This window comes from Astatotilapia calliptera, chromosome 5 (genome assembly GCF_900246225.1).
Source record: "Astatotilapia calliptera chromosome 5, fAstCal1.2, whole genome shotgun sequence".
Lineage (NCBI taxonomy): Eukaryota > Metazoa > Chordata > Actinopteri > Cichliformes > Cichlidae > Astatotilapia > Astatotilapia calliptera.
In genome coordinates, this window is record NC_039306.1 from 21,218,159 (window position 1) to 21,232,300 (window position 14,142).

Below are 14,142 nucleotides of genomic sequence, written 5' to 3' on the forward strand. Positions count from 1 at the left end.
CAGAAATCACAGAAAATACAAAGCAGACTGGGTTTTTTATTCGTCTTCATTGCCAGCAAATGTATTCTTGTTTCATCGACGACAGACTCGTCTGTGTACTTGTGAACTACAGCAAGAATCATTATCCAATTGATTGCATTCATGGGTTGAAGTCTGTTGTAACAAAACAGGAAATTAATATGCATATAGTATATATATATTGTCTATATATTTAAAAAAATTAAATTATCTGGAAAAAAAAAAAGATCCATATTAGCCTGTGCTCATGAATATTGATAACTCTTTTTAAGGACCTGCCCTGACTCGTTATGTTCAAGGCAGAAATGAATGTTTCACACGTAAATCTTCAATATGTACAACCACCAACATTTCTGAGCACAGAGGGAATTAAAGTTTAAAGGCTAAAAGCTCATTGGCCTGTACATCATTACTGTACGTCTTATGTAGCTCAGCTTTTATTGGCTGATCATAGTTTGTCTCCTCTGATGTGAACGCTCCACAGTGACGGCCAAGATTGCAAAAGGAATGCATTTTTCCGAGTTTCTTCGGTCTCAGAACTGCAACAGAAGAACAAAAAGCAATGAAAATCATATTTTAACTCTTGGTCATCTTTATTTAAAGTTTTGCACGTGAAAGAATTACTGAAACTCACATTTTTGAGGAACTCCTCAGCGACGATGCGAGCCCTGGCATTGACAGACAGCTTCATTTCACTAATCTCCTTGTCAATTTCCTCCATGAAATGAATGACAAAGTCCACTAGCTTGTGCTTGTACATCTGTTCTGTGTGGAAATTGGTGATGAGAAAGCTGATGTCATAGCCCTGTGAAATTAAAGAGAACAGTAATGTTAACGATGATCTCATCACCACATTCACTTGAACTGAATGCTGTTGAGTTCAAAAAGTAATATAACTCTCAATACTTGAATCAATGAGCTTGTTATTTGCAACTAAACTTTATCTTTTATTTGTGGAAAACACTGGAGGTAAAAGGGCAGCTGCTATTTTAACCTAAAACAACTTTTAAGAACATGTCGCTACCTACATAACTATATAAAGTTTTTGTGTTTAATAATGTTTATGACACTTGAAGGTTCATAAAAGTTTTTATTTTTAATTTTCCTCTTGAACACTGCCCACCCCTTACATACTACATAAAAATACTTAACGAAAAGATAAACAATTAAATGACAGGAAAGTTCACAGTAAATTAAGAAAACATTATCTTTCATAATTACAGGACAGTCTGTGCAATGACCTATCATACGATTTTCTGTATTTTTGCACATTTATCATGTGCTAAATGACCCATTTGTGGCATTTATGCACCTATAACATGTTATAGGCATTGCATCAGTTTAATTTCACAATACTAACATCTCATTTATATACACAAAATTATGAATGACATAATGGCACCATGTTGCCCAGCAACCACCTACCAACTGACTAAAATCCTCTGACTAAACAATACTGATGTACTGTATGTACTGATGATAATATCATTATTAGTAATAATAACAATAATAACAATGCGGGTTAAATTTGATGTTGTCTTTGGTTTCTTTTGGCAAATGAATTATAATAAACTATGTGTAGAAAGCTACAGAATTTAAAGCAGTTTTTTCATTTTTTAAATATTATAATTATTGTCAATGGCAACAAAATGCCCAACACCTCTAATAGGAACCATCTAAGTGTGACTGATGCATTTTCCAAGGCCACTTACCTCCACTGGTTTCCTCCTCAGGATGAAGAAGTTCTCTGCTCTCATCATCATGAAGCGCATGAACTTGTGGCACAGAATCTTCTCAATCTCATCGGCCTAGAACAAATTAGTTAATTAATTAAAAATAATAATGGGAATTACAAACAGCTGTGACGTTTACATGAGTGTGTTAATTACTAACATCTGGTGTAAGTCAGGGTCTGCACTCACCTGCTTGACAGCGATGCTGACTCTGACAGAGTTGATGGAGCCTTCGATCAAAACCTTCTCCTTGTCATTACGGCTGATGATTACAGGCTGGAGGAGCAACTCTTTACTGCTCCTAAAAAGAACCAGAGAAACACACACGCAGACTATAAACACTATAGATCCGTAGGCATTGTGATGTTAAACTCCTTCAAGTTTTACGCTGTTGCTAGGCTCACCTCACTTCCACTTCTGGCTTGTTGTGTCTCTCCACCACTTGTGAGGAGAAATTCTCCAGGCAGAGGGCGGCCTGCAGTGTGGCACGCACAGCGTTGAGATACGGGCGCAACGTTGCTGTCTGAGAGTGAAAATCGAAGAAAAAAAAAACAAGAGAATATTTTCTTAACCATGTCTGTCTATTCCCAGGTACAGCCAAGTGTGACTGGACAATGAGAGGTCATGAGTGTTTCATACAATTTCTCCTGCTTGCAATACTTGCTTATGTTCAAAAGGTATGTCAAGTCAAAATACAGTCCTGTCATTAACACCAAGATAAAGGTATCCATAACAGGAGAAAGAAACCACCAAGAAACCCACTACTGATGCTGGTGTAGAAGATATATAAAATCTCAATCAATAAGGGGGAAACCAACATAATACATGCAGCTGTTGTAACGCAGGTAGCTCTGAGTGACACTGATTCATTTTTGGCACATGGACGACAGGAGATTTATTTAAATCTACTGTAAAAACATCCCCAAAAGGAAGTTGTCAGCAACTGCAATTTAGCAACTTCCTGTTGGGGATGACAATGTGATGTGACAGACAGATGTTATAGTAGGGTTAATGAGAATTTCACCCCTTATTAGAAATAAATTGTGAGAGATTAGAATGGATGTGGTCAAGCGAGTCATCTTTAACCATATGTATGTGTACACCAAGAAAACATTCCTAACATGGTCGGGGTTTTCGGGGATGACTGTGGCTCCATCCAAAGAGCATGAAAGGGCTGAATTGTTTGCTCAGTATTAAAAATGATGTGAGTCATATGTTATGGCATTTGCACTCACCAGATCTAAACCCAGTTGAAAACCAAAGTAGGATTTTCAGTTGGCGAGTTAGCCCATAATGAGATACATATTGTTTGATGACACTTAAGGGATCCTCATCAAACATGTTTTTATTTTATTTTATATTGTATATTTTTTTAACTGCCAAAAAATGGTAATGACTTTGTTCACTTTATCCTCTGATCACATCCATAAATCAAAGTCATCAATATCACAATGCAGCATACACTCATTGGTCACTTTATTAGGTACACCTGTTTAGCTCCTTGTTAATGGAAATATTTAATTAGCAAGTCACATGGCAGCAACTCAGTGCATTTAGTCATGTGGACCTGGTCGAGCAATTTGCTCAAGTTCAAACTGAGCATCTGAGTGGGGAAGAAAGGAGGTTTTAAGTGAGTATTTCAGAAACTGCTGACTGACTGAGATTTCCCCACACATCCATCTCTAGGGTTTACAGAAAATGGTCCCAAAAAAAAAAAAAAAAGGAAAAGAAATATACAGTGAGCCGCAGTTCTCTGGGTGAAAATGCTTTGCTGATGCCACAGGTCAGGTGACTGGCCACAGTGCTTCAAGCTAATAGGAAGGCAACAACTAAAAAAACAAAACAAAAAAAAGGAAACAAAACAAAAAACCTTCTCCAAAGTTGGACAACGGTAGACTGGAAAAGCTTTACCGGTCTGATCAGTCTCAATTGCTGCTGACAGTTTCAACAGTCAGATGGTAACATCAACATTTGAGGTAAACTACATGAGAGCATGGATCCATCCAGCCTGGTGTCATTGGTGGCGTGATGGCATGAGAATATTCTCTTGTCACCAACTGAGCACCATTTAAATCCCACAGAGAGTACCCAGGTATTGTTGTATACAATGTACCCATCTTCTGATGACTGCTTCGAGCAGGATAAGACACCATGTTTCCTAGCTCAAAACATCTCAAACTGGTTTTGTGAACATGATGAGAGATCAGATATGAATCCAGTAGAGCACCTTTCTGATGCGGTGTAATAGAAGGCTTGGATCAAGAACGTGCAATCAACAAACCTGCAGCAACTGTGTGATGCCATCGTGCCAAAATGGCCCAAAATCTGTGATGAATGCACCTTGTTCAATCTGTGCTATTAACATTCAAGGCACACCTGAAGCAAAACGTACTAGCAAAGTGTGCCTAAAAAGTGTTCGGTGAGTGTTGCCACATGCCCTACAAAAGTCAGTAAGACAAATAAAAATGTTAAAAGCTTTTATTCAAATATGCAACATGGCTTAGCAATAGAATATTTTTTTTACATAAGCTCCAGAGGGTGCAGCACCTCCACCCTAAATCTCTCCTTATCAAACATAACATCGGGTCAGCTGTGACAACCAGCTCGCCAGATGCAACCCTCCCTTTTCAACACCGCAGACAGCACTGTACGCTATTTAACAATTAATATTACTACAGAGTAAGGACCTATCTGTTCACACCATCAGCATGAGCTATAACCAAACAGCAATCTGCCTTTTCTTTTAGCAAGAAAACTAGCTGGCTAAAATTAGCCTGTTAGCAATCCCGGTCACCTAGCTACTCTAAGTGTCACAAATGGGGAGTAACAAAATCCGTTTATGGGTGCATTTTCCGTTAACGAACGGCTACAAACCCAAAACCCACAACGCCGAATATGTACGACTATTCAGCTATGTCGTTTCATAAGCACATATGTCTAATTTCTCTTACCATTTCTCAGTGTCAGGAGAGGCGGCTAAAGGCGGAAGTAGCTGCACTAACGGAGTCTCTTCTGTGAATATTCCGGAAATTATCCGCTGCTGCCGCCGCTGTGATGATACTGTCGATCTGTAACCAAGCAAATACAGGGCCAGTATGGCTGATACCAGTATCGATAATAATACTTATAATTTATAAAGGAAGTGTAGCATTACTTATGTAGAAGTGTATCATGAGCTGTTTGTCATGACTTGAGAGTAATCATCATCAATTTGCAAATCTGAACATTCCACGATAATTAGTTAACACAACAAACCACACCTTTCAGGTTTTCATGTATATCGAAACTATTACGTTAAAAAGGAAAGCAAAGTGAGTGTCTGTTGTAGCTAATTAACGTCTACCAACATTATAATGCACCGTAATGTGAAATGGAAATGGAGATGATATATCTTCAGGAGTGGGACCACACCTCCATACATGCCCCTTCCGGTTCTCTGTCTGACCCCTTGTACTACAAGCTGTTTGTTCAAATCCTAAATTGCCTCAATTTATGCTCACACCATCTGCCATTATTTACTAGAAACGCTGTCAAACCTTTGACAAATTAGAATTTAATCCCAGCTAGTATTTTAGTTTCCTTAAATGGTAAGTCATTCCAGTAAAGCAGCTATAATTGCTTACCTAACTGGAATGCAGCTTTTGCAGTTGTCAGTAACGCCTGAAGAGCCTGCGGCTATTACTGCTTTTTCCGGTATTCTTGCTTTGCCTGGAAAGCAGAACAAGAATACCAGATGCTCATTTGATTCCTTTCCAATTCTATTTTTTCAGAGTTTGAGAGTTCTGGTAATACACAGTACTGCATGGCACTGCTTAGTGACACACACTTTAGTAAGCCCTATGCTTATTTTGAACATGGATAAAAAGAAATGCTTTTATGTGAGCGAGGCCTGTCTGCAACAGGATGCATTGTTCTGTTGTATAAGGCCATTCCAACATGTTAGCAGTTATTCTGGGTGATTTCCATTTTTTCTATAAAGTTAGGAGGAATAGCTATTGCTATTTTTCTAACTTTTTAGTGTTTTGCACCCATCCATCCAATTTCATCTGATTATCCAATTCATGGTGGCAGGAGGGACAGGTTACCAATCTGTCACTGAGCTAAATAGAGACAGAAAATTCATCTTCACAGGCTTGGTGATGCAGTGATTAGCACTGTTGCCTCATAACAAGAAGGGCCTAGAGCCTTTCTCTGTTGAGTTTCAGTATTCTTTCCAGGTAACTGCATACAGTCCAAAGACATGTGTGGGATTAGGCTAATGTTCAACTCTAAAATGACCGTAGGTGTGTGAATTGGGTCTTTTGCCAGAAGTGAATTTATCCCAAGTGGCCACATCTGCCACTAAAAAGCGAGAACGTAAGTGACGTAGTAGCTCATCCATCTCACTATCCATCACAATTCACAGGTGGTGGCAATATTACTTGTGTGGAGTTTGCATGTGCTCACTGTGCCTGTACCGGCTTCCTCCCACAGTCCAAAGACATGCTTTTTAGGTTAGTTGGTGATTCTAAAGTGGCTGTGGATGTGAGAAGTGCTTGAATTGTATAGAATAAAACACTGCAGAAATGTTTGGTTAAAATGTGACTTTTAGTCTAAAGTGCTCTGAGTGGTCAGTAGAAAAACTCCAAATGCAAGTACATTACATTAAAATCCATCCTAAGGTCAAGGAGGCTCAAAAACAGTCATTAATAGTGCAAATTCCTATTATTCACCGGCAAATGAAAGAGTTTGAGTTCAGGAGTATTATGACTACACTGAAATAAAAAGCATGAAAATATATGTATCAGTGTGTCACTGGACTGACTATATTACTTTTGTTAACACGGTGATAGAAAGGCCCCGATATCCAGTCCCACCACCCTTAATGTGGGAGTCAACAAATAGAACCACTCACAGCATGATCATTAATGATAAGATCATGATCATCACGTTTTAATATGATACGTGATATACGTTTAAGTGATATACGAAAAAGTGTGGCAAAATTGTATTTTGAGTTATCAAAAAAAAAGTTTAAGCAGGAAGAGTAGTAGTGGTTTTTGTGGAAGGATGAACGCTAAACACCTCTAGCTAAAGCAGAAGTGCCAAAATTGCAGTTCCTCTAATAGCCACTAGATGGTGTCTTGTAAAGCAAGTCAAACCTGACAGTCTCCCATGTTAAAACAATGCTAAATAGCGTTAAAGACCATGTTTAAAATATAGCAAAAAAAAAAAAAAAATGTACATAGGATCTTTTAAGATAAATATCAAAAATTTTAACAACAAAATACTAAAACATGAGAGCAAAAAAATTACTCCAAAACAAGTTTATAAATCTAAGTTTTAAAAACTAATCCACCAAGTCCACAGATCTCAGGCTCAGAGGGAGAGATGTCTTTTGTACTCTATCTCTATCTTTGTATGCTGCAGAGCCAGCAAGCCCTGATCACATGACCTCTGGGACATGCTGGAGATATATGGATGCAAAAGTTCACTGATGTACACTGATGCTTGTTTATTATCAAAATAAATCAAAACGAATCAAATAAAATAAAAATCTTAAAATGTACATGGAAGTTCATCGGGAGTCAGTTCAGCTGAATTAGCAACAGTGTGATATGTGAGTATTTACAAGAGTTTGTCAGTCGTGCAAGCTTCAAAGTTCCAAGGAAGTCTTGTTAAGATAATAACCATCAAAACAAATGAGAAACTTAAACCCAATGAAGTAAAGACATGAAAAATATTCAGTCCAGTTCAGAGCATGACACAGTGGAGTTTAACTCAATTTCTTAATCGATTTAAAGTGATAGAAGCAAAGATGAACCAGAGATTTAATGCAAGCATTCAAAGTGAAAAATCGGTCAAAGGTTACCCCAAGATTCCTGCAAGAGATGCTAGAAATGTGTATTAATTTGTCTATAAAGATAGAGGGGGCCCTTCCATGTGCAGCACATTGTGTGAAGGGTAGTGTTGATGGAATAAACAATGGCATGGAGGAGGGAGAACAGTAGGCTGTTTCCATTCCCTGGAGGTGATGTAACCAAGGTGACAGTGTGTTTCCAAAAAGTTAAGAGAGAAGATGGTTAAAGTTTTCCCTTAGCAGCTGCATCTTTTTGCTGAAGACTTAGATTCATCATTCTCTCCAAATACTATGGGCTCTGGGAAGTCATGATACAACTCCACATCTGTCCCCTGTGAGACCTGAAAAAAAAAGCCAACAGAGTTTTGAAAAGTCAATGGTCACACAATGCCACAATATATTCCAAAACCAACATTTTTTCCCCTAATTCCATAAAACTGTAACTCACCTGTTTGAGTGTGTTACTTGCAATTGTCTGGAATGCCTGTTCTAGATTTGTGGCGTCTTTCGCACTGGTCTCAAAGTAGGGGATGTTGTTCTTACTTTGGCACCAGGCTTGAGCCCTTTTGGTGGTCACCTGTGGATATACAATATCATTAATAATCATCTAAATTATACTCACTGGATGGTGTCAGGCTGGACCCCTGTTTGCTTTCAGAACTGCCTTATCTCTTTATAACAACAAAGTGCTGGAAATATTTCCTCCGAGATTCTGGCTCATTCTGATTTGACACAATCACACGGTTGCTGCAGATTTGTCAGAACAGTGTGGACACTTTGTAAATGCTCCGTTTTCTGTATTAACTGGTCATAAAGTATGATCCAATGTTTAAGTCAAAAGTACAGATAGAAACTACATCACTCACTATTCTTATCTTCTTATCTTTAGTTGTGGGCCCACAACTAGGTCAGTTAGCCTAAGTGCTAAACTATCTGCCTTTATAGACAATTTGTCTACCAATAGACTGACAAATTTCTAAACTTTGAGATTACTTTGTGACACTTTATGGACATCAGCTATGTTTAAAACACTAGTTTATTAAGCTATGTACAAATAGCAAGAAACAAACATCTTTATTTATCCCATACAATAGCCTTTAGCCAATAGCCATAGCCTTTACTCCCTCTGCTCAGTATTGTAATTTCTCCTTACTCACACATCTGTTATGTCCCCTGAGACGTCCAGCGGACACGGAAAAAGCAAGAAGAAGTGTTGAGGCAGAAAAATAGTGAAGGAGGCACTTTTAAGAGCAGAAATATATTTTCTTTTAATTGTTAATTAAACTAAAAGATAGACAAACTGCTATCAAAATAAAAACAAAATAAATAAACAAAATAAAACTTAGCAGTTGATTACTATACAAAAGAATGAGAGATGTAAAATGATCAAACACACCCTCCTCTCCAGAGAGTATGAGTAAAGAGCTCCCTGAGCTTTTTCTTCAGCAGCAGCTGAAAAACCAATATACACTGACTGGATTTGTGACGCAAGACTGCAAACAGCAAGAGGCACCATGAGATGGGAGGTTCCTATCCCACAAAAACTTTGTGCAGTAATCTCCACAAACCAGCTGTATTGTTTATCTTTGGGCTTTTATCTTAGTTTAAAGATGCAGAATTTCTATAGGTCCTTTGTATTCACTAAAGTTTAACCAACATGTTGCCATGCCCATTTCCAGTTTTTTGTTGTCCTTTGGAGAGCTTCCTAGTATTTGCAATCTGTTAGCAACTGAAACAATTTCAAGGAGGTTTTTGGTCAGCGGATACACATGTAGCTCCATGTCCTGAAGGATGTACATGTAGCCCTCAGGACCAGAAGTTGCCAGAGGGTCACTAACCAGTCTTTAGGGCTGTGTGACTAGGATGTTGAAATCTTGACCCTTGACATTATGTAGTCACAATTATTGTCACACATCCAAAGTGGCAGCCAAATAAACATCACACGTCAGTAGCGCTAGATGCAGAGCACCAGCAGTTCAAGTTTCTCTTCTCTCTGGTAAAATGATCGTAGCTTTGACCAGCTGTTTATCTGAGACTTCTAAAACACCATCAGTAGGCGTCAGGCAGAAGGATGGTGTCTGAGCTTTTTATAAACCAGACCGTACTCAGCAGAAAAGGCAGAACAAGCTTCCGGGGACTTATCTGTAAATTCACACTGCAGCATTATGGCTCACACATGCTGAGGCCAGTGCAGCGAAACCTCTATGCACTTGAATTCAGTGAAAAAGGTTTGAGTTCTGTTCTCAGAAAACACTCGAACTGGGTGAATATTTCCACAGGAGACACCTGTGCACCTACAGTAGCAGAACGAGAGCTTATCAGCTCCAATCACTGCAACCTAATATCTGTGTCAGCCTCGGTTTCTTTAGTTTAAACTCCCACCAACGCTGGAACTCGCTCTATTGTCCCTGCTCAGGCTGACATGGCATGCAAGATGGACCTACAGCTTAGCATACATTTTAAAACTAAGAGAAGGTTTAACAGAGAAATAATTAAATTGAATGAGAAGATCTGGCTCTTCCAACCCTACCGCACTCAGTGCTTTGGACTTTCCTTCCTTGCTTTGATTGACAGACACTAGAAAAGGTTTTACTCTGCTTTCATTTATGAAACATATGAGAAAAAAATAGTGTTTTTTCACAAAAAATATGTGAGAGTCTTGAAAGTTTATCTTTAAATCTTATCCATTTATAAATAAACTTGAGAGACAAAATCAACCTTGATTTCATAAGAGGCTGCTTTATCTTTTCCCTTACCTTAGTCATATCTGTGGCATGTAAACAGTCATCACATTGTTACTAACACAACAGAAAGTTTACTGCTCCAGCCGTCTTACTATAATATTTAGCAGTATTTCCTAAAAGATCATCCTAATTGCTTTCTTATATAAAAACAGGCAAATGTTATGTTATACAGTTTTACCTGGTCAGTTGATTTCTGTCCCCTGATGTCTGCTCATTCAGGTACATTCATCAGTGTTTTTAAATAATATCAAGTGTGATTTAGACAGTCGGTCAATAACACTTGAGGCAGTAATTTAATAGAAACACAAACACTCCCATCAGTCTTCATTTTAGTCAACATACATCTATCAGCTAATCTTTTAAAACACGAGCACTTCGTTTACCATCATGAGCTGGAAAGCACCTGCATTCTTTCTGATAGGAAATTCAATACCAGTACTGGGAAGTAAAGTTATCTATGCTATGGCAGAGACAGCCTTCTAACAAACATACTGAACCCGGACCTTTTTGTCTCAGGAATCTCATACCAACCTCTCTGTTTTCCAAGTCAATCTTGTTGCCTAGCACCACAAATGGGAAGTTCTCAGGATTTCGAGGGCTGGCCTGGATCAGAAACTCTTCCTTCCAGTTGTCAAGCGATTTGAAGGTTTTTTGCGCTGTCAAGTCAAAAACCAGCACACAGCAGTCTGCTCCACGATAGAAGGCAGCATTCAAAGACTGATACCTTTCCTGGCCAGCTGTGTCCCAGATCTAGGCAATGAAAGAGAAACGCAGTTAGCACCAGGACACCAAGACTAGAGATAATGCAGAACAACAACGTCCTACTAAGGACCTGGAAATGTCTTTTCTCAATAAAGCTGTGCTTGAAGCCTTAAACATTAAATCTTCATTTGTCCTCATATGATCAAAGAGTCCATCTACATTTTATGCCACACCTGCAATACAACAACCTGGTCTCCAACCATCACCTCCTTCGTCATGAAGTCTGCTCCTATTGTGGCTTTGTACTGGTTACTAAACTTCTTGATGGCATACTGGTTCATTAAGGAGGTCTTCCCAACACTGAGAAAAGAAACAGCAGCACAACAGATTTATGAATGTGGTTAAAGCTTTTTTAAATTTCTATTCCAAGTTGAGTTTAAATAAAAGCAGCATGTAGTATAGACAGGTTGAAATATGACTGCTTCAAGCATATCACCAACCATTTTAACATGTGGTCTGTATAGCAGTATAGCTGGTTATATTGTCTGTATTCATGTGGTAAAGGAAAATAAAACAAGAGTAGGGTAATATTATCCATCCATAATAAGAGAATAGATTCAGTAAATTCATTTTCATCTTTGATCAGTGCAAATACGTAATAATCCACGTGAGTGAGAGAGCGGTGATTGGTACGAGGAAGCAACTCTGACAATCAAGAAAAATGTTTGTTTCGCTCTCAGTTGTGGATATCTGATAAACAGCTTTGTGTTGTTATGCACACTTAAACCACCTTTATTAAGTAGTTTTAAACATTCCCTTAAACAGTATTTCAGAAACTAAGGTATAATTGTGCATAAAACAATAGGATTAACTAAGTCTTACATGCAAGATACATAGCTAATATTCTGACTGGCGACAGCTTATTGCACAACAACAACAACTCGTGCCAACGACGAAGTAACACACTTTAAAATTACATTTAAAATACATTAATATCAAAACCTCACAATGAATCTCCCAGGAGGACGACTTTCAGGAGAACCCTCTTTTTGGATGTCATTTTTCCACAGCTGCATTAAGACAAAACGCAAGAGAGTTTAGTTACTAATGCTTTCCTGACTTCCTGTGTTGCGTTTTCATGGCCCTGCACCAATCATGTATGAATGCCACTCATTCCAGTCATGTACCTTATAACCTGTTTGGCAAATCAATCCAACTCCTCCTCAAACCAGGTGACATCAAATGTTTCAGCTGATTTCGGCGTCACTAAGCTGACAGCACACAGATTTCAATTCACTGTCAAGCTTTGTATGGTATAATTATGCAAAACAACCACAATCACAAACATAACATGAGTTCTGTTCAACATGCATTGATTAAAGAATTTGTTTGCCACACTGGATATGACTTATCTAAGCCGTGGCTCAGCCACACCCAGTGTGTCAACTGGATCTAACTGTTGTGTAATCTTTTTTGAACACGTAAGTGAAAATAAGTAAGTGAATATATATTGTACTGCTACCTTTAAGTGTCGTGATCAGCTGATATATTTTAGAGCCCAAAGCTTGAAGTAAAAAAAAAGAAAGAGAGAAATTAGATTGTTTGTAATTTTGAGTCTCTGTCTCAGTGTTATTTCCTGTTTCATTTTGATAGTCTCTTGTGTCACGTGTTTTGTATTGCTTCCTTTTTCTTGTTTTCCTTGAGCAGTTTCAGCCAGGGTTTCTCATTTCCCTAATTATCTGGTGTGTATTTATTGTCTGACTCTCTCTCTGTTTATTGTTGTGCCCTCCCTCTCTGCTGTGTGCTCCCTTGTTCCTTGTGTCTCCCCCCTCCTAGTTTTGTATTCCTGGCTCTAGCCCTGCCTTGTTTTGCGTTTTATTTTTGTGTTTTTTTTTAATGTAAAGACTCCAGCGTTAAAGCTTTTTTGAGTTCTTGTCTCACAAGTTATGCATCTGGATCCTTATCCTGCCTGCAGCACAGCCATTTCATGACAGATTTCATAAGAGGCTGTTTTAACTTTTACCCAAACCTTTGTCATATCTGTAGTAAACGGTAATCACAGTTTTACTGACAAAACAGAAAAAACTAGTGCAGCAGCTCTCTGACAGTAAGCAGTATTTCCTTAAAGCTGATTCATAGCATACAGGTGTATTCCTGACTCAGAATATCCTTTTAGAGCTCAAGCATGCATATTTCTACCAGTAAACTATAAGCCTGTTGTGTCTGGCCTAATTTGGCCCACTTTGCAGTGTGTTACATTTTGCAGTTAATGGTGGAATATCTAAGAGGGAAAATATTTCACAAACTGAATTGTTGCTGTTACAACACTCGAATTCAGCGAGCTCTTTAGAACAACCCATTCTTTCACAAATGTTTTTAAAGGTAGACTGCCTGTCTCAGTGCTTGAGCTGTGGCAATGGGACTGAAAACACCTGAATTTAAAGATTTTGGGGAACGAGGTCCAGTAATTTTGTCCATATAACATATCTCAGTCTTTATACTCTGCACAAGATCTGTTGGAAAAAAGTTGATGGTAGTGTCAGACAGAATTGAAAAAAGAAATCTGTTGCATGTGTGGCAACAGATTTCATTTTGTCCTCAAGCTTGTTGGTACAAGAAATAGTTGTTGTATGATCAGACAATCACGGGTAGCTGCGTGACCTGCAAGTCACAAATGAAAGAAAAACTATTCAACACAGAAAACAAATGTGACAGGACATGTTTGCCTGCAACGCTGGCACAAAGATGTCTAACATATTTATTTAACATAGACTGTCTATTTAAAGACGTCAATATTCCCCCAGACAAAATTTCACAAAGAAGAAGGGGCATTTTACGATGCTTTTTATGGACAGAAGCTTTATCACTGCTGCGCAGGGAAAAAGCCTAAATAACTTTTTATGTCCTCCATCATTTTTCCTGAGGGGTGGTTTAGGAGTCATCAGCGGATCAGATTGTCTGTAGTTAGATCCCCAGCTTCTCTAGTCTGCATGTTGAACCCTGAGTTGCCATGTTTGCAGGTATATTGGGGGGGATTTACCATGTTTTCATTGAAGTTCATTGTTCCATCCTGTGTTTGAAACTTTTGAGTTCAGGAAATTTGAAA

General features: G+C 38.4%; 2 protein-coding genes across 2 annotated transcripts; both read right to left on the minus strand.

The window, feature by feature from the left end:
- Window positions 1–16: 16 nt before the first annotated feature.
- Window positions 17–4,972, minus strand: arpc4 (actin related protein 2/3 complex, subunit 4). Its single transcript, XM_026168010.1, has 6 exons — window positions 4,703–4,972; window positions 2,156–2,274; window positions 1,941–2,052; window positions 1,731–1,826; window positions 653–823; window positions 17–557 (listed from the first exon to the last, which is right to left on the minus strand). The coding sequence occupies exons 1-6, from the start codon at window positions 4,703–4,705 to the stop codon at window positions 552–554; spliced, it is 507 nt and encodes a 168-aa protein (XP_026023795.1). The 5' UTR covers window positions 4,706–4,972; the 3' UTR covers window positions 17–551.
- A 2,248-nt stretch (window positions 4,973–7,220) lies between these two features.
- Window positions 7,221–12,171, minus strand: LOC113022527 (ras-related protein rab7-like). Its single transcript, XM_026168011.1, has 5 exons — window positions 12,044–12,171; window positions 11,270–11,396; window positions 10,866–11,084; window positions 8,039–8,167; window positions 7,221–7,931 (listed from the first exon to the last, which is right to left on the minus strand). Exons 1-5 carry the CDS (start codon window positions 12,094–12,096, stop codon window positions 7,827–7,829), a joined length of 633 nt encoding a protein of 210 aa, XP_026023796.1. The 5' UTR covers window positions 12,097–12,171; the 3' UTR covers window positions 7,221–7,826.
- Between the last annotated feature and the right edge of the window lie 1,971 nt (window positions 12,172–14,142).

What these genes read in the sequence shown, in the direction of transcription:
- arpc4 (XM_026168010.1), bottom strand. An exon ending in AAGCCAGAAGTGGAAGTGAG is followed by an intron (nt 2,053 to 2,155) that starts GTGAGCCTAGCA and finishes GGTTCTTTTTAG; the next exon opens with GAGCAGTAAAGAGTTGCTCC. An exon ending in TCAGCATCGCTGTCAAGCAG is followed by an intron (nt 1,827 to 1,940) that starts GTGAGTGCAGAC and finishes AATTTGTTCTAG; the next exon opens with GCCGATGAGATTGAGAAGAT.
- LOC113022527 (XM_026168011.1), bottom strand. Translation starts at nt 12,096, where the DNA reads ATGACATCCAAAAAGAGGGTTCTCCTGAAAGTCGTCCTCCTGGGAGAT. An exon ending in GTCCTCCTGGGAGATTCATT is followed by an intron (nt 11,397 to 12,043) that starts GTGAGGTTTTGA and finishes TTCTTTTCTCAG; the next exon opens with TGTTGGGAAGACCTCCTTAA. An exon ending in TTGACTTGGAAAACAGAGAG is followed by an intron (nt 8,168 to 10,865) that starts GTTGGTATGAGA and finishes GTATATCCACAG; the next exon opens with GTGACCACCAAAAGGGCTCA.